At 36.6% G+C, this 23,100-nt stretch overlaps 2 protein-coding genes across 4 annotated transcripts; one reads left to right on the top strand and one right to left on the bottom strand.

The window, feature by feature from the left end:
• Positions 1–2,021: 2,021 nt before the first annotated feature.
• riok3 (RIO kinase 3 (yeast)) lies at positions 2,022–10,554 on the bottom strand. 3 transcript variants are annotated; one of them, XM_058389452.1, is made up of 14 exons: positions 10,468–10,541; positions 10,275–10,348; positions 8,959–9,074; positions 8,232–8,374; positions 7,893–8,000; positions 7,498–7,607; positions 6,319–6,462; positions 5,712–5,839; positions 4,845–5,027; positions 3,722–3,881; positions 3,524–3,604; positions 3,335–3,424; positions 3,087–3,194; positions 2,022–2,878 (listed from the first exon to the last, which is right to left on the bottom strand). In XM_058389452.1, the coding sequence occupies exons 2-14, from the start codon at positions 10,308–10,310 to the stop codon at positions 2,771–2,773; spliced, it is 1,515 nt and encodes a 504-aa protein (XP_058245435.1). In that variant the 5' UTR covers positions 10,311–10,348; positions 10,468–10,541; the 3' UTR covers positions 2,022–2,770. The 3 variants fall into 3 exon arrangements, with proteins under 3 accessions (XP_058245435.1, XP_058245443.1, XP_058245425.1); XM_058389460.1 differs by having other exon boundaries at positions 10,514–10,532; XM_058389442.1 differs by having other exon boundaries at positions 2,023–2,878; positions 10,275–10,554.
• Positions 10,555–10,769: 215 nt separating this feature from the next.
• On the top strand, positions 10,770–22,251 carry LOC131352916 (transmembrane protein 241). Its single transcript, XM_058389467.1, has 15 exons — positions 10,770–10,982; positions 11,152–11,198; positions 11,402–11,479; positions 13,252–13,333; positions 13,432–13,509; positions 13,937–13,962; positions 14,315–14,366; positions 14,962–15,010; positions 16,579–16,624; positions 17,342–17,377; positions 17,462–17,496; positions 17,797–17,866; positions 18,078–18,171; positions 21,383–21,447; positions 21,561–22,251. Exons 1-15 carry the CDS (start codon positions 10,911–10,913, stop codon positions 21,622–21,624), a joined length of 894 nt encoding a protein of 297 aa, XP_058245450.1. The 5' UTR covers positions 10,770–10,910; the 3' UTR covers positions 21,625–22,251.
• The last annotated feature ends 849 nt before the right edge of the window (positions 22,252–23,100 follow it).

Below are 23,100 nucleotides of genomic sequence, written 5' to 3'. Positions count from 1 at the left end.
AAAAATCTGAAGAGGTTACAATTTGCCAAAAGAACTTTTGACTGGCCTAAAGAGAAATGGCACAATATTTTGTGGACTGATGAAAACAAGATTGTTCTTTTTGGGTCTGGAGGCCACAGACAGTTTGTCAGATGACCCCCAAACACTGAATTCAAGCCACAGTACACTGTGAAGACAGTTAAGCATGGTGGTGCTAGCATCATTATATGGGTATGTTTCTCATACTACAGTGTTGGGCCTATTTATTGCATTCCAGGGATCATGAATCAGTTTGAGTACATTAAAATACGTCATGTTTGCCCTTGAAATGGGTGTTTCAACAAGACAACGACCTCAAACACACCAGTAAGCGAGCAGCATCTTGGTTCCAGACCAACAAGAATAAAGTTATGGAGTGGCCAGCCCAGTCCCCGGACCTTAATCCAATAGAAAACTTGTGGGGTGAAATCAAAAATGCCATTTCTGAGGCAAAACCAAGAAATGCAGAGAAATTGTGTTGTGTAGTGCAGTCGTCCTGGGCTGGAATACCTGTTCACAGGTGTCAGAAGATGGTCGACTCCATGCAAAACAGATGTGATGCAGTTCTCAGAAATCGTGGTTATACAACTAACTGTGATTCACAAGAAAGCTAAAACTTCGAGCATTTTTCAGTTTATAAAGTAAATGTTTGACTTTGTAAAGAAACATGCAGACACTGCTAATTTTTCGAACAGCTTAATATTCTTTTTTCTTCACTTTCTGTAAAGTAATAATAAATTTGATAAATTTTTCATGTTTTGATTTAGAATTGAATGTGCAGTGTTCCCAATGAATTTGCGTGTATTGAAATAAAAGTTATTAAAAGGATTTTAAGCTTTACTCACTTTTTAACACACTGCTATTATTTTGAACACAACTGTACATATGACCTGATAATATGAGCAAGGGACAGCCTGTAAATGATAAAAAGTAGGGGGCACTCTCTTCATCAGAGACCAATGAATACCTTGTATAGATGGGGCAATGGAGGATTTGTGTTTAAATCTATATAAAGATATTTAGTATAAGATACTATGCTAATAAAGCATTTGATGTAAAATACTGTCTGTAAGATGGGTATGATTTAAACCAGAAGAGAGCAATGTCAGAGCTTGGTGAGTTTGGACACAGTGACAAGAGATGCTTGGGCTTACAGCTGGCATTACTGATGATCTGTTTAGAGCAGTCCTCTAACTAAACTAAAATCCAACTATAACTCAGCATAAGCTATAGAATGTACAGCTAGGCCAGGTTTCTTGTTCTTGTTTTTCCAAAGCATGAGAAATGGAAAGGTTATAGCTGGACAGAACCTCACAGGGGCAGGAAAGTGGAAAGTTCATGAATTGAAGAAGGTTAAAGTATTCCAACACTGCCATGAGTTACATGGTTTTGCAAATTTATTAAAAGTCAAAAACTTTATGGATACTATCTTGATTTAGGTTCCTTTATTAGCTTGATAGCCTTGTTTCAACTGTTCTGTTGCTCAATTCTACACTAACTTCACTCAGTCTCTCACTGGATCTTATCCCTAGACACTCTGTGCTTTTCCACATCACCCACCAACTATGGCCTTTGAATACATTAGACAGACCCTTGCACTGTCTTGACACATCTGCTCCATCTTCCCATGCCTTGCTGTCTAGATGTCCTACAGACTTGTGGTTAAGTGCTGCTAGTGTTGACACAATGCTCATAGCTATACCAGCTTTTTTTAGGCTGGCTTGCAATCACATCTCTTCTAAACTGTCTCTTGGCTTTTTGCTCTAAATGTCAGACATTGTTGTGCATGAATGTTTATGATCAGCAGGTAATAATTAGTGATGCTTCTCCACAGCGGTCAGTACCGAGCAGACACACAGCTGCTGTTTGTCCTCAGCTTCCAGGGAGTTTAGACACGACTCCTGCTACATGCCTCATTAGTCACTTGGAAACAGAGTGTGTATACTGCAAACTGCTGACTAACAAAACACATTTTTATAGTTTTTTTTTTTTTTTTTTTAATTGTACCATATTCAGAACACCTGGATAGAGAGGCAGATTAAGTCTTATGCCCACAAGTTATTTGGCAGGTGGAAACCCAAGGGGAAGGAAATGCATTCAACATTTCTTAGCTAAGCAGCCTTGAGAAATAAATGATTTTTTTTTAACACAGTTGGCTGAAGAGTTTCATAAATCTTCTCTATGCCATGTCTAGTTATTAGAGGCCAGAGATAATAATCTTCTAATAACATGTTTAAATATTTTGATTATCAATTTCCAGTTTCAACCTTTATTCATTTTCTCTATGAATTTTAAAACATCACAAATCCAGAATACAGCAACATGAAAATAAATCCAACATCAAAATACACCAACACATCAAGCATGTTTAGCAGAGACCAAATGCTTTAAATAAGCATTCAATCCACGCTAACTAGTATTTTATGTGGAGAGAGAAATATGACTCCTTGCCATATTCACCCAATTTAGTTATACGCACGTCATTCTCTCCCATCATTAGCCCATTTTGCAACACCGATCAATGACCGGTTGTGCTCAAATGACAGATCTGGTGCTGCCTTGTACTAATATAGCTGATGTATTAACACACCATTTACTTGTAATTTGAAGCCATCCATCAAAAGAAGGTGAGTAAAGTTGGGTGTTTCAGATGCCCAAGTCAGCAGAAAATGCTGTGTAATGCACTCAAACATCCTCCCATTCCACCCTCTCGACTAGTGAGCTGACCTTCATTTTCTAGACGATCTTATTGTTAATCATCCTCATTTAAAAGAGGTGGGCCATTCTCACAAGTATTGGTACAGGCTTTCTTGCTTCGCTTTTGGACATGGTCCTCATTCATCTTCTCCATTTCGTGAATCTGTAAGGATAAAAGCAAACATACTGATGGCCACCCACATACCCAAACACACTCCAGCATTATGACACTTCTCATGAACATACAGAAATGTCTAAGCAGCAGAAAGTATAACTCCATTATGTTAAATCCTATGTAGTGTGCAATCAAAGCAAGACTATAGTAGTTTTTAGTTTTTTAGTAAAACACATGTTAATCCTTACACACTTACCTGGGCTAAGAAATCTGCCTCATTGTCACTGCTGATATTTAGTCCAGACACAGTGTTAAAGAGATCATACACATTCATAGCTTCTGCTACTCCAGCTTTCTGAAAAAACTTGAATAAGAAGAAAAATGCATGTGAATAAATTATTCAAAAGCAATTCATCACTGTGAACGACCCAGCTATGGCGAATATGTAGAAATAAAACCTGTAACTGGCCACTGTAACATTATTGTAGGGAGACAGACACTTACTGTAGATACGTTCCTGCAGTCCCGGAATAGAAACTCCAGACCATGAGGGTGAGCAGGTTCAACAGACTGGCTCACATCAATTAACCATACCTATAAAAAGAAATAAACTAATACTAATCATTTGCAATTATTAAAAAAGCATTTTAAAACTTATAGAATTTGAAAATGATTGTAGAAAGTGTATCCCACCTGTCCATCATGCCAGAGCATATTATATTCACTCAGGTCAGCATGAACAAGGTTACACTTTTGAAACAGCTGCTGCATCATCTAAGAAGAAACAGAAGTTTAGTCAACTACAGTGCTCTACAAACATTTTTTTCCTAGTAACAAATTTGTGTGTGTAGTAAATTGGAAACTGGCAACAAAAAAAAAAAAAAAGTGTACCTGTAGTACTTGGTAATATGCCTTCTTCAGGTCCTCAGAAGTCAGCAAGGCGTCTTTTAGTTTAGGAGCTGGAACTTGGTTCTTACCAATAAAAGACATCACAAGAATATGCTTCTTTAGAATAACCACTTCTGGGCAGGGAATCCCAGCTTTCTTCATCCTGCGTATGTATACAAGAGAAAGACATATAGTCAGGTCCATAAATATTATGTACATGGACAAAGCTACTGTTATTTTAGGTGTCTACACAGTAGACCTACATTACATCTTATTTCATTTGACTTTATTTTGAGAGTATTTACATTTAATTAGAATGAACGGTGTAGGAACTGCAGCACTTTTTATATGTGCTATGCTCTTCTTTTAATGGACCAAATGGACTTAATGGACTTCTTTTAATGGCTGCTCTTCCTTGGCCAGGTGTGTTATTCCCTCATTGTTTCACAAAACAAGAAAGACCAGATTAGATTTAACCAAAGATATCATGATCTGACACACACCACCTCATCTTATGCCATGGACTGCCAGTGGAGCTGGTTCCCTAGTATTTATTCATGCAGCCAATCACAAAAGCTGAAGGTTGAACTCTGATGTGTAAAGGGCTATACAGCATTATGCTCAGAATCAGCCAAATGCATTACAAAGATGTTTTGAGGCACATGTTCTACAATGGCCAAGTCAATCATGCCTGCATTTCAATTACCCAAAACACCCCAAGACCTAGCATGAACTCCTGGAAGACCATGAACAGGAAAGAAACCAAGACTCTGGTCATTTTAGTGGGTTCCAGTAGATTCGAGCGGACATTTATTTATTATCCTAGTTTATCCCAAAAAAAAAAAAAATTGGGGACATAAGTGCTGTAATCCATACAGCATCCAACTTATTTGAATGTAAATACCTTTAAATTAAATCTTAAATTTGCATTTAGTTGCAAAAGCTAAAATAACAATAACTTCACAAGTGTCCAAATACTTATGGACCTGTATGCAATGCTACAAGTTAGCATGTTATACTGTACAAAAATATTAAATTGGCATTTCAGGAGAGAAGGAGATATAATACTCAAAGTTAGTCAGAGTGGAGATTTGATAACTTGTGTTAAAGAGTGCTGCAGTCTTACCTGGTCAGGTTATGCATCTCCTTTTCAGCCCACAGATGAATGATCTTACGAGGATTCAGCTTGCTGAAACGGTCTTTAAAGCGATAATCATCCTTAATGTATTTGTCCCGGTTCCTGAATTCATTCAACGTGGTCTTGAAGACCTTGAGGACACACTCCTCTGGAATTAGCATCTCCTCAAAGCTAAGAGACAATTTAGAGCAGCATAATAACAGATCAATCATTTTTAATGTATAAACAAGTCAGATATTAAGCTTCTTTTGAACATTTGCCACTGGCATTTTGTAAATTTCTGTAATTAAATTATAAAAATGAACAAGTGAAGAAAAGCCAGCAAAATACATTTTATTCAACAAAGCAAAAAGAGAAGAAAGTGTCATTAGGGAGTTTTACATTACACTGTAAAAAGCGTTACATTGCTTTTTCAAATGCTACCTCTAATAGGAAAGCTGGTTACTGTTAGTATTCAATAACACACTAGAGTAGTACACAAGGGTGTGATTTGAGGCTCAAGACTAGTTTATTTAGTGAAAGTAGATGGACAGGAAAATTTGACAGGCAGTGGCAGCTTGATGGACCTAGGATTCAAACTCACAATCTTCCGTAGGTGTTGGATCAGTAGCCCAACACCTTAAACACTAAGCTACCAATTAGCCTATTCATTTATATGTGGCTTATCTGAACATGGTTCCCAAGAAAATTTCAAAATATTAGTGCCCAGAATCCATCTTCAATGTTTCTATTATTAATTTGTAAAAATAAATGACTGAAACGAAAGAGGAAATTGTGAATTCCTTAGTGGTGGTAGATTGGGCTGTAGTTTAGGAAACTGGGTACTTGTCCTTCAGAGATAGAGCCTGAACTCACCTCCCTCCATCCGCATGAAACACCACAGACTCTTTCCCTGTGCTGATGCATCCATTAATGTTCTCCAAGATTCCTGCATTCACCATTTTGTACATCAGCAATCTGGTCTTGGAGTCCACTGCTTGCTCCTGTCAATGAAAACAATTAAAATGTAAATTGTACCTTTATGGTAACATTTTTCTGTCTTTGGTCTCATTTTTTATACACCAGTAATGTTTAATCAATTATCTTTAAAACTTCCTTAATTTTCATTTGTGTCAAATGATGTGAGCACCTGAACCATCACACCCATCTGTGCTTTTTTGAACATCCTATTTTAGATTTTTTTTTTAATCCCTATGCTGTTGACTTTCAGTGATGGGGAATTTTAAAACTACAGCACTACATTAGACACCTGTATCAGGAGACAAGTTTGGGGAAGGGAAGGCTCACATGTGGGAGTGATGCCACATACTTTTGTCATGAACAAAACATACATAGGGCATAGGCAAGAAATATTTGAAATTGGACACAATGCAGTGTAAATATACATCATATAATGGTGCAAATATCTGATTTGTAGTGATACCCTTTCTGAATACACTCTGCATTACTGTAAAGTACTCACAGCAGTTGAGTGCTCCTTTTTCTCATGAAGTCTGGCACTGCGTCTCTGCTCAGTCTGACAATGTCTTTTCAGAGCATTGTACACATGATTTGACAACTTCAGGTCCATGCTTATCCCATCACCAACATGTACCTCTGGAGCAAACTGCAACATAAAACAAACAGGTGACATTTGAGAAGGAATACTATAGGGGGAAAAAGGCCAAGCAGAGCAAAGAAGAAAACCAGAAAAAGGAAATAAATATAATACTTAATTAATTGATATACAACCATAATTATTGTTAAAAATTAGAAAACACAGGCAACATGTGCTTAACATACACTGATCAGCCACAACATTAAAACCACTGAGATGAGAAGTGAATGGCATTGATTATCTAGATAAAGTGGAACCTGTGAAGGAGTGGGATATATTGAGCAGCAAGAGAACAGGCAATTCTAAAAACTGATGTGCTGGAAGCAGGAACAATGAGCAAGCAGAAGGATCCGAGTGACTTTGACAAGGGATAATTGACTAGACGAGCCTTGTGGGGTGTTCCTAGTCTGTATAGTTAGTACCTACCAAAAGTGGTCAAAGGAAGTACAGTTTGTGAACTAGCCACAAGGTCATGAGAGACTAAAGATCATTAATGCACATGGGGAGTGACAGCTAGTCTGTCTGGTCTGATCAAACAAAGGCTACTGCTGCACAAACTGCTGAAAATGCTGGCTATGATAGAAGTATTAAAACACACAGTGCATCTCAGTTTGCTGTGTAAGGGGCTGCATAGGTGCAGAGGGGTCAAAGTGGCTTCGCTGACCCATGTCCAGGCAACTGTAGCAAGGAAAAACTTCCTGAGATGATATGAGGAAGAAACCTTGAGAGGAACCAGGCTCAGAAGGGAACCTCATCCTCATTTGGATGACACTGGACAGGAAATGATGTAAATGTAAATAATGTCCTTTCTTCAACAGTTTATAGTCACGTGGAGTTGGACTGGACACATCAGAACTGGACGACTGAGCGATGGAAGAAGGTGCCATGCCTCAATGGCTCAGAGCAGCACGAGAGGAGCTTACACAATATTAGGCAGGTTTTAATGTTATGGCTGATCTGTGTAGGTTTGAGCATCAGGACTGTTGGAAACACATCCAAGAAAAATAGTCATCCCATAAATATGGCAAGATTAAACTGACTTACATTATCCATGCGTGCAGTGTTTTTCCGTCCGCAGACCTCCTCATCATGTTTCGTGGTAATGTTCTTGCCTTTTCCTGCAAAACCCTTCTTTGGTGTAGTGGTTGGCTTTTCTGTTAATCAAACATATAATATCAGGGCCATGTGAGGTTTATTCTCCCAAAAGTGACAGTACAGTGTTTCAGACTCTCTCCAACACTGAAAAGAGCAACATGTACTGAACATATATCTGTTCAGTATTAATTCTGATACATTACAAATGTACAATAAAGATGACTAGCAATTTTATCTGACCCAGGTTAAGCTTTGACCTTGCCTCAAGCAGACTGCAATATTGGGCAGATGGTAGAACAAATGAAATACATGAAAATAAAAATAAAACAAAACAAAAGACTCACCAAGGCGATAAGGGTCATGGCGCGTGTCCTGCCAATCAACTTCATCATCAGAGCTGTCACTATCCTCAAATGGATGAACCATGCGGTAGTTTTCAAAGGAAATTGACACTAGACAAGACCAATAATTCAAGAACTTAAGTACTTCCTAACACTATGCTGGAAAATAGGCTGAAAAGAATGACATTTTTTCCAAATAGACAACTGAAGAAATGCTCAACTCATTCCCAAAATCAGAGAAACTAAACTCCCACACTTTCTTTGTAAGTCTTTTTATACAGAATATGAAAAGGCATGATAAACATGTAAGTCTTTGAGAAGATTATTTAAAAGATTATTTACCTTTGCTCTCTCCATTAAATTTCTTTTCTTCTCTGCGCAACTGTGTGTCAAACTCCCTATCAAACTCCATCTGAAGCATCTGAGCCAACATCAGGTCGCTGGATGTATCTGTATCCTGCTGTATATTGGCGAGGTCCAAGTCACTGAAAAAAACAAAACTCAACCATTACTAAAGTTTCATAAACATTTCTGACTTAGCTTGCAGTGTTCTAACTGATTTTAGCAATATTACAGGATTCATGATTGATGTAAAAGGGCCTCATTTATCAGTCAGGATACAGATTTCTTCGTATTTATTTGCTCTTCAAAAAGTTTTATGAAAGCAAATCTTTTTATCTTATTGTCACAGAATATTATTGAGCAAAATTCATTAAAGAGTAAATAAAACTACTCATTCATTTACAACATGTCACCATAAAACAGAGGACAGGCTGGTCTGTCTGCACAGCCGTAAGCCTTTTCTCTTCATCCATGTTTTCAGCCCTTTGTCCTCTTTACCTTTTATGGACTTTTGGTGGGGCAAGACTTAAGGCAAATGAGCTGTCTGACTTCACCTGTACTCAACATACGTACACCAGTAGTTTCCAGAACTGTTGTAAATCTGGCAAAAATACTTGATTGGTTTATACTGTTAAACACAACTGTCCTAAAAGACTGATAAATAAGGCCCTATGTTAGGCTCTATAGAAGAACAGATCAATAAAAGGCCTATAGTACTTAGACTCACTCAGAGCAGGTCAGGAAGGAGTTGCATTCTTCGTGTAGCTGCTTGGCCAGCTGTTCACTCATCACATCTGTCAGAGAACAAGTGGCCGCTGCCACATTTGGAGTACCCCATGGGTTCTTATAAGGGAAAAAAATGAGAGAGAGAGAGAGAGAGAGAGAGAGAGAGAGAGAGAATATGATTGGACTGGATCTCATATATATATATATATATACACACATACATACATACATACATACATACATATATATACACACACACACACTTGTTTTTGTGTGCAAGGACAGGACCAGCAGCCCACAGTGGCCAACTATAGTGAGATTAAATTAGATGCTAGTGTCACCCTACCTAAACATACCACTCAAGTACTGAGACAGCTCAGTGGTAACTCTATCAAGGTGCCATTTAGATAATTATGTGAGCTAAGAAAATATTTTTAAAATTCAGATTAGTATTTGTGTTGTTATATTTAAGTTGTATTGTTCAAAGGGCAAAAATATTTGTAGTGTCAAAGGTTCCAAACACAATATTTGTTGTGTGATTGAGCTAGGGATGAAAAAAATAATGTCAACCTAATAGTTTCCTATTCCTTACCCTGTTGCTAAAACACTTTAATTATATCTGGATTACTACATTTGAACAGAATGTGAGGTGGGATGAGAACCCTGTTGATTTGTGTAGTTTGTTAATGATAGTCAATTATGTATCCAAAACGCGAATTAATTTATCACTTGTGAATAAAAGTCCTGTGTTTATTATTTGTGCGTTTATCTTTAAATGCGCGTTCTCGCGCTCTCTCTTTTTTAATGCGCGTTCTCGTGACGCAGCTGCTTTTCACAGCACAACACTGGGCTTGGCAATGACGTCATGCTGTTACTGTTGGTCAAAGTCCAAAAAGTAAATATACTTTAATTAATCTCTCATGAGGATGACAGTTATGGCGGAAAAAAACAACTTAAAACAAATTTATATAATAAATACAAGTTAGAGCAGCATGACATGAGTTCGTTCATTTACAAAGGTTTCACTGAACATGTTACCGTGTGTTAAAAGAATACATTCACGATACCTTAACCTTAATGTTTAACTCCAAAAGAAAAGGAAATATTAAAAATAAAATATAACACAATGTCAAAACAGTACTTCATCATAACACCTAGGGCTAGTGAGTGTGTTCCTGGGGGTAGGCCTGGGCTTTAACTCCTCATAGATATCTAAATCAGCTAATTAACACCAACATTAACACTAACACGAACACTGACATAAACACAGACTCTTTCTTAGGTCATTATATCAGCTTTGTAATGAGGAAGACTCACCTTTACTTCTTTAGAGACTACCTCAACCTGATCCATAATGGCAGCTTCACCACGGCCTGATGGAGATATGAGTACTGGGCAAAGTGAAGAAAACTCGAATAAATTATAAGTTATAATTAACAGGTGATAAAGAGCTTATACTAGTTTGTCAGCACACAAACTGAGTTCTCTAGTTTCGGCTGTATGTTAAAACCTGAAGTGAAAAGTTGACACTAAGCGAGCAGAGCTCCGTCCCTCACTGCTTTCTGTAGAGTCTCAGCTCCGGCAGAGTATTTAACACTGACAGCCGCCATTAAACAACTCTTCAAAGTAAAAGTACTTATATGTGCTTTGCAATTAAAAATAATTTGATGAATTTCACATAGTATGGTGTTTATATATTTTATAAATAAAATAAACATTATTCAACAGTTGTCATAATTTTTAATTATTTATTCATCGTTGACCAATAAGCCCAGAATAAATGTCTTCGTGGTCACAACAAAGTGTCGCGTTGTAACCGGAAGTAGTTTTTCATCAAAGCTGTACGTGGAAAGCTGCCCGCGGTAAAGTTCGGATTCTAATGGACATTCATTACATATTCTTTTTTAGCTCTTATATTTTTAAAATTACTCCCAAAAAGAGGATTTCTGACCGATGAATTTAGCACGAGTCATTCCAGGCCTTTTGTTTTGCATTTTTTTCGTGGGATCCTGTTTCACAAATAAGGTGAAAAACATTGATCATACTATAATAATAATAATAATAATACAATCTGATTGGCTGAGATTGTTTATGGCTCTTTCATAAACTGTATTATGTGTGATCGTGTCATTATTGTATTTTGTTTATGCAGACTTTTCATTAAATGCTAAAACATTTATTTCCTTTTTTGCAGTATGTACTTTCTGTCTTGAAGTTTACATTTCCCACCCTTTTTCAGGGGTAAGTCTGACAAGTTGCTTAAATAACATTCTTATGCAGCAGACCTGAGCTTCATTATCTCTGTTCTTCACATATTCTTGACTTTTCTTTTTACTACCAAAATAATAATAAAAAAAAGAAAAAATGCTGCTCTTGAAGACACCCATAAAAATTCTCTAATTAACTTTATTCTTTGGCTTTATCTGTTATTCTCTGACTACCAGGTGGCAAACCTGTATTGGAGCTCTTCTGCTTTTGGTGACTGGGAAACTGGGATGGGTGGAAATAAACAGCTTTCCCAGGTAATAATCATATAATGATCAAATCATTTTAATACTCTACCTAGATGTGGTTTCACTCAGGATTAACCGTGGGGAAAGAGCCTAAGTGAGCATGAAATAATTATTTCCTGTGTTTGGAATAAAACTGGCAGATGTGTAAGTTAACCAGTGTAGTCTTTCTCAGTCCAAAGCAGTCAGGAAAAATGTCATAAAAATGTAATTAAAATATCTTTCCACTGACAAAACTGGGCCTCATTTATCAATCTTTTAACAAAATTGTGCATAAAAGTTTGCATAGACAAACATGAAAAAAAAAACCCAAAATATTTCTGTTGAATTTGTAAAAGTTTCAGAAACACTTATTTTCTTTCTCTGCACTTTTGCATATATTATTGAAAGGCATTCACCTGTAAATACGTGAAATAGCTGACACAAAAGCTCATAAAAGACCATTTAACAGAGCAGAAAATGCAGAATGACTGAACAGCCAGGCAGAAGAGGAAGTACATTTGACTCAGGTCTGTAATTTAAATGTTAAATGGATAATATGAATAATTTAAATGGATGGCTGAATTTCTACCAGAAATTATGTGCCAGAACCATGCAGAGGGGCTGACATGCTGAAACCGTGTCCTACTGTAAGGGCTTGGTCACTTTAGGGCTAGAGGAGGAGCACGATCTGGAGTATGACACACAGAACACTGGAGACAATCTGACTCATTGTAGGTTGAGACACACCAGATCACTGATCTCTCTTTGAAGCATACCAGTAGCAAGAAATCCAGGCATGAACAAAAAAAGGGTACCTTTTTTATTATCTGAAAAAGTGCTGACTGTAGAGTAAGATTCAGTAGCAAATCAAACCGAATTATAAGCCAGTTTTTATCTGCCTTTAAAATAATCACAGCATGTAATATTAATTTAATCTCAATTCTGCCATATACACTGCCGCAGCTTTTGGCTGCCATATGCACAGGTCACACATCCTTCTTTTCTCTGGTGCCAACTTAAACTGGATTTGTGTTGGCATGTTATTATTTTTTCTACTAAACCTTTCTTAAATATCATTAATGTGAGATAAGACGGAATAAAAAAAACTATGTGTGTATTAATTTAAATAAATAGACAATTTGAACTTAAACACATAATCTGTATATTTTTAAAAAATGCTTCTCAACTGATATGATTTCAACTGGATCAAACAGGGTTAGTCATCTTATTTCTAAATTTAGACACAACCAGGAGTACAAGCAGCATCCAGATGAATAGCAGATCTCTTCTGTCAATTCTCACATGAATCATTTCTGAATAAACTGATTTTATTTATTTATTCAATCAAGGTTGATAAATGAGGCCTGTTCTTTTTTTGTCAAATAAGTGATGTAGATTGCAATCTTACATATGTACATATGTACATTTGTCTTTGTTACATAGACAAAGAATACAATCAAAATTAGAAAAAGAAAAAAAACCCACATCACAAACCATCCCTTACAAGACCTGTTTACATTAAATTACAGGGTATGATTAAAAAAAATATTAAAACATTACTTTTAACAAATGATGCATTAGTCCATAGGGTTTCCATCAAGGTACGGAAAAAAGGGTGTCAGATTTTGTCAAACTGCTCAAATTTTCCCTTCAAACAGTACCTACAAATATAATGTAGAAATCATCTCTCCAAGCCATAGCTTACATGTAGTAGCATGAGGCCTGTTCTTCTTTATTTTGTTGTGAGTTGAGTCTTTACACAATTACAGCAGATATTCATGATCCCTTATTAAAATGACTAGATCTGCAGCAGTGTCCTGGCTTCCAGCATCAGTCCTGTTTCTGGGGAACATATACAGTGGATCCAAAGCCTTGTCCATCCTGGTATGTCTGAAATTTCTGAACAGATAATAAATGTACAATGTACTAAGTGTCTCACATTCTGTTTTTTTTACTGAATTGTTTGTTTGTTTTGTGGCTAGCCTATCCCCTTCTTTTTTGTGTTGCAAAATGTGTCAGAAGTGGTCTTCTCTGTTCTTGTTCGATTCACTCAAAAAGAGGTGAGGAGCACAAAAACAATTCTTCTGTAGATTACAGTGTGCTGCTATACTGTTAATACTAATACACACACAAATTATTATATACTTAAACATTCAATTCTCACTTCCATAATGATTTTGTTTAGTGTTCTATCTATCTATCTATCTATCTATCTATCTATCTATCTATCTATCTATCTATCTATCTATCTATCTATCTATCTATCTATCTATCTATCTATCTATCTATCTATCTATCTATCTATCTATCTATCTGTCTCTCTCTCTCCTCTCTCTCTCTCTCTGTATATAGAGGTGTGTGTGTGCGTCTGTGTGTGTGTGTGTTGCCCACATGCCACTTAGATATAGTTTGGTGAATATCCGGGTAGATATATGTTTAATTATTACAGTTCTGAGGTTTTATTATTTTCTGTTTTTCTTTATAAAGAGGTCATCATGGATGAAGACCTTCAGGTAGGGATTCATTTTATTCAAATATATTCATGAATGTAGAACTTCTTTTTACATAGGTGTTAGCAGGGTGCAGTAAGAATACAGAAATTTGCTGCATCACGTGTAAACCATCACATGTTGAGCTCTTAGTATTTTTAAGTACAGAAAAAATAGAAAGGGAAAAAAAATTATAACCTAAATTCTAGCCCTATATTTCTGGAATTTATAAAGCAATGTATATTTGTATTAGCAGATACATGTGACAGTCAGTGTCTCTTGTTTAAATAAAACGTAACTGAATGTCAAGTCTAAGTGTAAAGATGAATTTATTTGCATTTCTCTTCAAGTAATTTTGATGTATAATTATTTCAAGTGAAAACCTGATGCTGGTGTCAGCTATTACTCTTGCACTTCATAATCAGCAGGTAAAATAACTTGTCTTTTATACACACAAAACAACCCAGACAAAATCAATTCACATTTTTAAAATATTGTTTAGAATCAATAAAAAATAAATCTTCAAACTACACCAGATTTTTGGACTTCATAGAAAAAAAGATTCTAGAAGAAGTAGAGTACATATAATCCTAATATTCATTTATTAAAGTGTACATAATGCCAAGTGTGTCCAGTGTAAAACTGGGGTTTTTCGACCCACGTTTCTGTTAGGAACAGTTTACAATAAGTGTCATGTCTATTATAAAGTGATTTGATGGTAATATTTCCCTCAGAACTTCCTGTTTTTTTTATTTTATAACCCTTTTCTGATAAAACATCAACTGATTGTTCTGCAGGTTATTAGGAATTATTTACATCTCAGCCAGATATGTCATTAATATTTTGAAGAAGAAGGCCAAAGTAGGTCAGATTTGTACTGGAGAGCCAAATTATATTTTGGTAGCCAAATTATTCATAAAACAGAGACAAAAATAATAGTACATTTGCTTATGCTGAGCTTTATCCATCAGTGAGGTCAATTTGGTTGTCCTCTGTTTGCTTAATGACTCCATTCTGTTTCAGTTTGGACTAAACGGTTATGTCTGGGCTGTCATCCACTTTTGCTGTATTGGTGAGTGTGATTATTTAATTTTGTAGTGTGAACAGTTATAAAACTTAATATTATTTATTAATGATGATTTCTTCTCCTCCATATACCAATCAGCCATAACATTAGTACCAGGTGAACAGGTGAAGAGAATATCAGTGATTATCTTGTTACAGCGGCACATATCATGAGGTGTGATATATCAGTTGCAATAAAATCCTCTATATATTATATGCAGTAAATAAGCACTATCACGTGGGCGAGAGTGCAGCAGGTGTGAATATCAGTTCGGTGAGGATTTGGCTACAGGTAATCACAATGATGCTGATGTTCAACCTGGTTGTTGCGAGTGTTAGATTAAAGATATTTCTTTAATCTAACATTATATATAGACCTGTTGTATTTAAATTGCTTTGTAACTAATATTGAGCAACTTACACCACAGACATATTATGAGCAACTATTTTGTTTCCAAGTACTTTTGCTCCATCACCAAAAATTGTTTCAAAAAACAACTTTCTTACTATTTCCCACAGCTGGATAGAGTGAAACACGTAGCCAAGCTTTGTGCAGAGTGACTGACGGCCTGTAGTAAATGTAGTAATGGTTTTAATGTCTTAAACTGTTGTAAGATTCAACTTGTATGTAGTGAATGCAGACAAGTATACTCGTGCAGTTATACTTAATATCAGCACTGTTCACTTCTAATCAAATGAGTGCACTAAAAATAAGTGTTGTATAATAATGCAATAATTAAATAATAATAATAGCAGTAGCGGGCCATGCATTTCACACCTAGGCCTTCACTGGTGTCCTTCCTGAATTAATCCACCTCTATACCATCATTATGACGCCACGGCAATAGATACTAATCAACCGTTAAATAACAAAGTAAAAAAGAAATTAGTCTACAGTATTTCACACCTCACAAGGAACAGTCCATTTTATTACGGTTACTTTTCTCAAAAAAGACATTCTTGATGCCATTTTCTTGAAAAGTCCGCCTTGAAAATGCATTTGTAAGGATGTCCGTGACCAAATCGATTTCTTCTCCTCTGTCAGCCATTGTGAGTTAAAATATATATATTTTATTTAGTTTGTGCGGTTCGCTGCCTCTGACTACTCCAATTATCCAATCAAAGGACAGGAAAATGCTGAGGTAATCGTATGTCTGCTAGATGGCCCCAGTGACGCCAACTCGAAATCTGATTGGTTAATGGAACAGTTTCATTGCCACTTATTTTAAGCTCCGGGCGCCTGCACTATTAATTCTGAAGGCCTTACGGCCGGGCAACACATGATGTCAGCCTCTGTCTGAAATGTGATTGGATAAATACTCTTATCATAAATATACACTACTGGAAGCAGTGCAACCAAGAGAAAAGCTATGAAACATAGAGAATAGACTATTGGGGATAATTTAATACACATTCATGGAAAAATATATTAAATATATTAACATGCAAGTCAGTGATTCAGATCACTGCTGTTTAGGCCAGCAGAGAAGGCCTTGCTGGCCCTGACGGTCCGCCACTGAATAATAGTAAATACAATACAGTGTAATGATGAAGTTCTGTTTCTCTGCTATTCAGGGTCATACAAAGCGTTCCAGAGGAATTTGAAGTCTGGCCATCTCAGGTTGCTGTTTTGATCAGTTTTGCTATTTTGATCTTTTAGTATTTTAATGAATTGTTTGTTATTGTGATATTTTTGTTATTTATAGTGAACAGGAACTATTGTTTTTTTTTAGTTGTTGTTTTTTTAATAATATAAACAAATATGAACACAATCCACAAACAGCAAAAAGAAACTGCAGTAGAAGCCAGAAACAGCATCACAATAGAAGAATCAGCAAAGAAGTTGAGGGTGATGGCAGTGGGTCACGGGTTAGTGTAGTTATTGCAGGTAAGGGATATGTAACTGTGGAACCCTGAGAGACAGGTAGAGCTTTAACCGAGTCATATTTAGTTCACACATTTCAGCGTACTTTCTCAACTCAACGGAAAGCAACAAAACTCCTAGCTTCCATCAGGTTCAAGTTCACGCTTCTCGGCATGTGTATGTGTGTGTTTATGTGTCTTGTAAACCTGTCTCGTTCTCACTAGTGGGTTACAGGCTACAAACTGAAGGCACAAATAAGTTGACGTCCACAGTAACCAAATATTAAGTGTTATTTATGTATTTCCAAATTCTTTTGCTCACTTAAAAAAGAAATATCTGGAAATGAAAACTGATATTCTGATCGATCATCACAGATTCATCTTTTGATATTAAACCCAAATGTCTTCAGTGTTTGGCAAATATCAGTGACGTTTGTATGTTTGTTTATTAAAAAATGTTTTATTTGTTTTTCAGTGATCTTGAACAACAGTTAATCAACTACATTGTCAGGTAAATAAACTCAGTTATTTCTACAGATTAATCAGTTTGCTGTTAAAAATACATCCATCTTTTTCTTTTTTTTCTCCCCCCAAGCGTCTTGCTGCTAGCTACCGCAGCGCATCCAACAGGTAATCACACATCGCTTTCTATTGCAGCCTATTATGCTAGGAGAGTGTGTACTGTGATTAATATCCAATAGTGTTTGTTATAGGGGTCTGGTTCCTCTCAAGGTTTCTTCCTCATATCGGCTCAGGAAGTTTTTTTCTCATCACTTTTGCCTTAGGCTTGCTCATTAGGGATAAATATAAATTTCATTTTAAACTTTGTCATTTCTATACGAAATGTTTATATTTCTGTAAAGCTCCATTCTTAAAATCAATATACAAATAAAATGAAACTGAATTTTCAAATGATAATTTTTTACCCAGGTGATCTTTTTGGTGCTCTGGATTTTCCCTTCCGTGCATCCTACAAGTTCCACAGCGGATGTTTTGCCAGGTAGGAAGTTTCCACATATTCCCAATAATTATTGAGGTTAGATTTAAATGGTGTTTCTGATGTTGTGTAAGACTGGGAAGTAGCCATCATTTCTTATGAGAGATTGCCCAATAATCTGGGATGTTGCTGTATATCTACATATTAAGTCATGTAGTAAGAAAGAGATTAAAAACTTATGACTAATTAAAAAAACCCATCATTTTACCATCAGTGCTATACTTGGCTTTTTTCTGGTGCTGGCATCAGTAAAGCTGAAGAGTGGACTTTCTTTGGTGCACTGCGCCGTCTGGCTGTTCCTGGCCAAGGTCAGAGAGATATTCTTTCATACTCCTTTATTACAAATGAATAGAGTTTTTTAGCACGTTTTCTTTTCCTCTTTAAAAGACATTATTCTTATATAAATTACATATTTAAATGATTTTTACAGAACATTTTCACTACAAATCTATCCACATTCACCCTCAGACATTTCAGCATTATGTAAAATGAGGACATAGTAGTAGTGTGCATGAAAATATAGTATAGTATATCATTACAGCCTGTTGGATGCTATAAAAAAAAACTTTTGCTCAAGTGACAATTAGGAAACCTGAGACGATAAAAAATTTATGGCTGAAATGCTGCAGAAACTCATCTGTTTCCTAAAGTAATAACCTTAAGGATAATACTTTATGTGCAGTTCTTTATATACAGTATATAGTAAAAGATCTCTACTTTTACTGCAATACTAGGAATTATTACTATATTACAAATGATTTCAGTTCAATGCAGTTTAATGTCCATTCAATAAAAAGCAACTGCAAGACTGGTCCATCCTTCCATGATGGAATTTTATTTGTTTGTCTAATTTTTTGTTGTTTATGATGTTGTTTAACTCCCTTGGCATGGAAATTTTTAGAGAAAAAATTCTTCACTTTTTACCTTTTCTTTGCTGGAGATTTTCATTTCATTACTGTCTATTTTTAATATTTAATATTTAATTTTTAGTCCCAAAAGGTGTTCTGGATTTCAGGGGCATTTCATCAGTTGAGGCCTGGTGGCATTGTCATAGAGGGGCATTTACATTAACAGCATTTGGCAGATGTCTTTACCCAGAGTGACTTACTAGAATCTCATTTATACAACTGAGCAATTGAGGGTTAAGGGCATTGCTTGGGGGCCCAGAAGCTTGGTGGTCCTGGGAATCAAACACACAACCTTACAATCAGTAGCCGGACACCTTAACCACTGAGCTACCACTTCCCACAGGCAGTTCATGGGTTGTGGCCTGGCATCTACCCAGAATATATCTCATGATTATGATTATCACCCATTAGGCCGCCTCTGCTTAGACGAGTGCTCCTTTCCTCTGTGACAGATGAACACTGGGGCTGAGGAGCAGATGGCTGTCATCCAGCCTAAATAACACTCTTATGGAATGCTGCAAAGCCAGTTGATTGATTTGCAGTGTTTGCCCACAGATCTGAATGTACTGGGCCTAAATAAAGACTAAAGCTGTGTGATTTGTGTGTGAATGACATACACAATATGGCCGAAATCATGTGGACACCTAATTATCAAACATTCAGTTCCAAATAATATTGATTTGTTCCCCTTTTGCTGTGTTTTTAGCATTTTTTCTGGCTTTTTGCTCAGTTTTGCAGTGTGGCTTTGATAATTTGTGCACATTTCAGCCACAAGAATACTAGCAGTTTGACGTTTATGTGGGCTGAGAAGACCTTGTGTGCAACCATCAGTCCCAAAAGGTGTTCCATCCCAGTTGGGATAAAGGTGCAAGTTCCTAGGCAACAACCAGAGCAAACTATGTCTTCATGGATCAGTGCTCACAGGAACAATGTCATGCTAGAGCACCTTTGGACCCCTGAAAGAAACATGTAATGCTACAGCATACAAAAACATTTTGGACAGCTGTGTGGCAACAGTTTGGGTTAGGCCCACACATTACTGTGAGCATCAGATGTCCAAAAACATTTGGCCATTTGGTGTATGTCTCATTGCCAATTACCTCACCGACACATTTACCTCTCCCTACATCTGTCCATCCACCTGTTTAATGGAACTGACAAGAACATGAAAATAATATCTACCTTTTCAGAATTAAGGTCCATTTAGTGCATCAAGAGTATATAATATCTGTCTCAAATAAGCATTCCATATGACTATTTTATTAAGGTTATTAAGGTGGGAAGTGGTAGCTCAGTGGTTAAGGTGTTGGAACTATTGATCAGAAGGTTGTGAGTTTAAAGCCCAGGACCACCCCACTGCTACTGCTGGGCCCTTGAGCAGGACCCTTAACCCTCTACTGATCAGTTGTATAAAATGAAACAAAGGTAAGGTTTACATGTGGTTTTTATCTGATTTATTAATTTGTCAGTTTGTCAGCCATGTGGAGCCATGATGGTTTAAACAAAATCCATAAAATACCATGTTAAAAATAAGTCTGGTGTTAACAGTTTGGAGCTTCGTTCTAGTTATAACTTGAAGTTATCAGCTATTCACTGATGGTGACTTGAGTGCAAAACTACTTGTAGCAATTTAAAGTCCAAAACAATCTCCTTAGTTTCTAAGTAGTACCACTCACAGCAATCCCGTTAATCTCCAGGCTGTCCATGTGAGGCCATCCCCAGCAGCCCTCAAGTGATAAAACTCCAACCAAATGTCCAGCCACTCCACCATCTACAAACCCGTGTATTTGGGCAGGGCAACAACATCCAAACATCCCAATTCACCAAAACACTCGATGCCTATGAACACTCCAGATCTGCTCCTTTACCTAAGAAATATTCAAATATCAAAGCTTGACTAAACAAATGTGCCTTCACTGAGACTGTGTCTGAATCCCAAACACTAATTAGAAGGCTGTTCCAAATCTGCAGGGATTTGTAAGAAATCCACTCCCTGCTGAACAATTTGAGGTACCAACAAATAGCCTGTACCTTTTCATCATAGTAAACATGGCAGATCATTTAAAAAAAAGTTTGCTGAGGTACTGTGGCGTGAGACCATACAATGCTTTATAGGTGCGAAGACAAGATAGCAGTCATGTGATCTTCTGGTTCTAGTTATGCACCAACTGGAACATTCAGACATGATATTTCTGCATCATGTAGTGACATCATATTTCTTAGCTTAGCAATATTTCTGAAATGAAAGAAGGCTACCCTAGTGATATTATCTACATGAGTTTCAAATAAAGGGCTGGAGTCAACAATCACACCAAGGTCTTTTACTGCTGCACATGAAACAGAAAGACCATCTACATTTACTCTGTAATCAGAAAGCTTACTTCTGGGCTCCTAGTACCAGCACCTCTGTCTTATCAGAAGTAGGAGGAAGTTAATAAGCTGCTTCTGTCTAATGTCCTTTACATATTCCTTAGTTTTATTAAGCTGACACCTCTATGGTGCCTATATGGTATTTTCCTAATTGTTTACATTTATTTTAATAGTAATGGGCTAGGGTTTATTGATTTTTTGTGTTTTGTATTATTAAATGTTAATCTCATGTCATTTACAGATACTGGCTTCTGGTTTGTCCATTTTTATATTCAGCACAGATCTCGGACCCCTAACATTATGCTGGTGAGGTGACAGAATTATTCCTTATTATTATTAGTTTTTGGGGATTCTTCAGAAATATTTTGTGATTCATTCATCATTGTGATTAATTAACCTTTACATTTTTCTCCTCACAGCATCCTGACAAACCATGCTGGTGAGGCGCTGTCAATTCACGCTGACAACGTTCTGGAGAGCTGAAAACAAATTTCATTACATAATCCCATTCCTGCACCTTGCCTTATCTTTCTTTTCTTTATAACATTATGCAATTTAAGATCTGACAATCATGACAGTTCAGAGGAGCATGGAGAATTTCATATCAAAGAACAGAATTTCCAGATGTTGGTGTATTTGCACCAGAAATGTAATTTTGTAAATTTTGTACTGTAATATGAATATGCTGAGGGCATGATCTACACAGGCAATACACTGTATTTACATTTACTAACAAATGGGTAAAAATCTTGAGATATATTTTATATTAATAACTGTATGATGTTATAAAGAGATTTACGTTAGATTCAGCTTACGACTGTAACTAAAGCAAAACTAGTTTATTATTTGTTAGTATTTCATCATTCCATTGCATTGTTGTATGATCTTGCCACTTTCAGTAATTCCCAATTGCCGCTTTACATTTATATTCTCAGCTGAACTCAGTATTACATTACATGCTGAGTGTATTGTTCATGGCACTTTATTTTATTTTTGTGTTTGTTTACATTATTAGTGCACAAATATCATGCTCTGTTTTGTTTAGGGAAACTCAAATGAATTTCTTTATTTTTAAAAGGGAACGGAAATAAAAAAAAAAGTTTAAAAAACACTTTACTGGATGTTCATAGAAGTACATGACAACATGTACATCGGTCAGTGTGATATTAGGGTGTGTCATGATGACGCAGTGGCCATTCCAGCCAGTCAGTGTTGTTCTCAGCAGATTATGAAATACTCAAATCAGCCAAAATATGCCACCAACAATTATGCCGTGGTTGCACTTTTCCACACTTTCCCCCCATTCTGGGGGATTTTAACTGAAGCTCAAGACCTGCATCTGCATGATGTTATGTATTGTCCTGCTGTAACATGATTGGCTGATTGGATATCTGCAGAAATGTGCAGATGTACAGGTGTTCCTATTAACCTGGAGGGTGTGTGTACATCTATGATGTAGAAGCTAAGGCTGATATTTTTATAGGCCAGATTGTACAATTATGCAGTCTGAGGTTTACAGGTTATTACATTTTTAATGTTTGATTATTAATGGAACAAGCCTCATTTGAGAGCAAGCAGAAACCAAATATAGTGCATATTCACTCCCTGGTGGTCCAGCAGCTAAGGATCCTGCACTCTCAACACCATGGCCTGGGTTTGATTCCTGAGCAGGGAACCAATCCAGCCACTGAGGGGTTAACTTAGTCCCAAGCACAGATAAAATGGAGGGCTGCCTCAGGAAGGGTACTAGTGTGGGGAAAAAAATCCTGTGCCAAATCTAAAATTTGTGGATTGGATGGTGGCCCTAAATGGAGCAGCTGAAGGACAACGCACTGTGTATTCACACAACGCACTCGTGTCAGGTTTTAGTTTAAATGTTGTGTAATTCACAGCTGGCTAAATGTGAATGAAGTTTCCAGAGCAAACAAGACTTAGCAAGGTAACTTTGTCTTCTTGTAC

The sequence above is a fragment of the Hemibagrus wyckioides genome, linkage group LG01 (assembly GCF_019097595.1).
Source record: "Hemibagrus wyckioides isolate EC202008001 linkage group LG01, SWU_Hwy_1.0, whole genome shotgun sequence".
Classification (NCBI taxonomy): Eukaryota; Metazoa; Chordata; class Actinopteri; order Siluriformes; family Bagridae; genus Hemibagrus; species Hemibagrus wyckioides.
This window is presented reverse-complemented; position numbering and strand designations above follow the sequence as displayed.

Coding starts and splice junctions, on each gene's coding strand:
- LOC131352916 (XM_058389467.1), top strand. CDS start 10,911: ATGAATTTAGCACGAGTCATTCCAGGCCTTTTGTTTTGCATTTTTTTC. Junction 17,497..17,796: donor TACCGCAGCGCATCCAACAG/GTAATCACACAT, acceptor TTTTTTACCCAG/GTGATCTTTTTGGTGCTCTG. Junction 18,172..21,382: donor TCTGGCTGTTCCTGGCCAAG/GTCAGAGAGATA, acceptor TGTCATTTACAG/ATACTGGCTTCTGGTTTGTC.
- riok3 (XM_058389442.1), bottom strand. CDS start 10,310: ATGGATCAGGTTGAGGTAGTCTCTAAAGAAGTAAAG. Junction 5,028..5,711: donor TTTCATGCGGATGGAGGGAG/GTGAGTTCAGGC, acceptor ATTGTCTCTTAG/CTTTGAGGAGATGCTAATTC. Junction 3,605..3,721: donor CATATTACCAAGTACTACAG/GTACACTTTTTT, acceptor GTTTCTTCTTAG/ATGATGCAGCAGCTGTTTCA.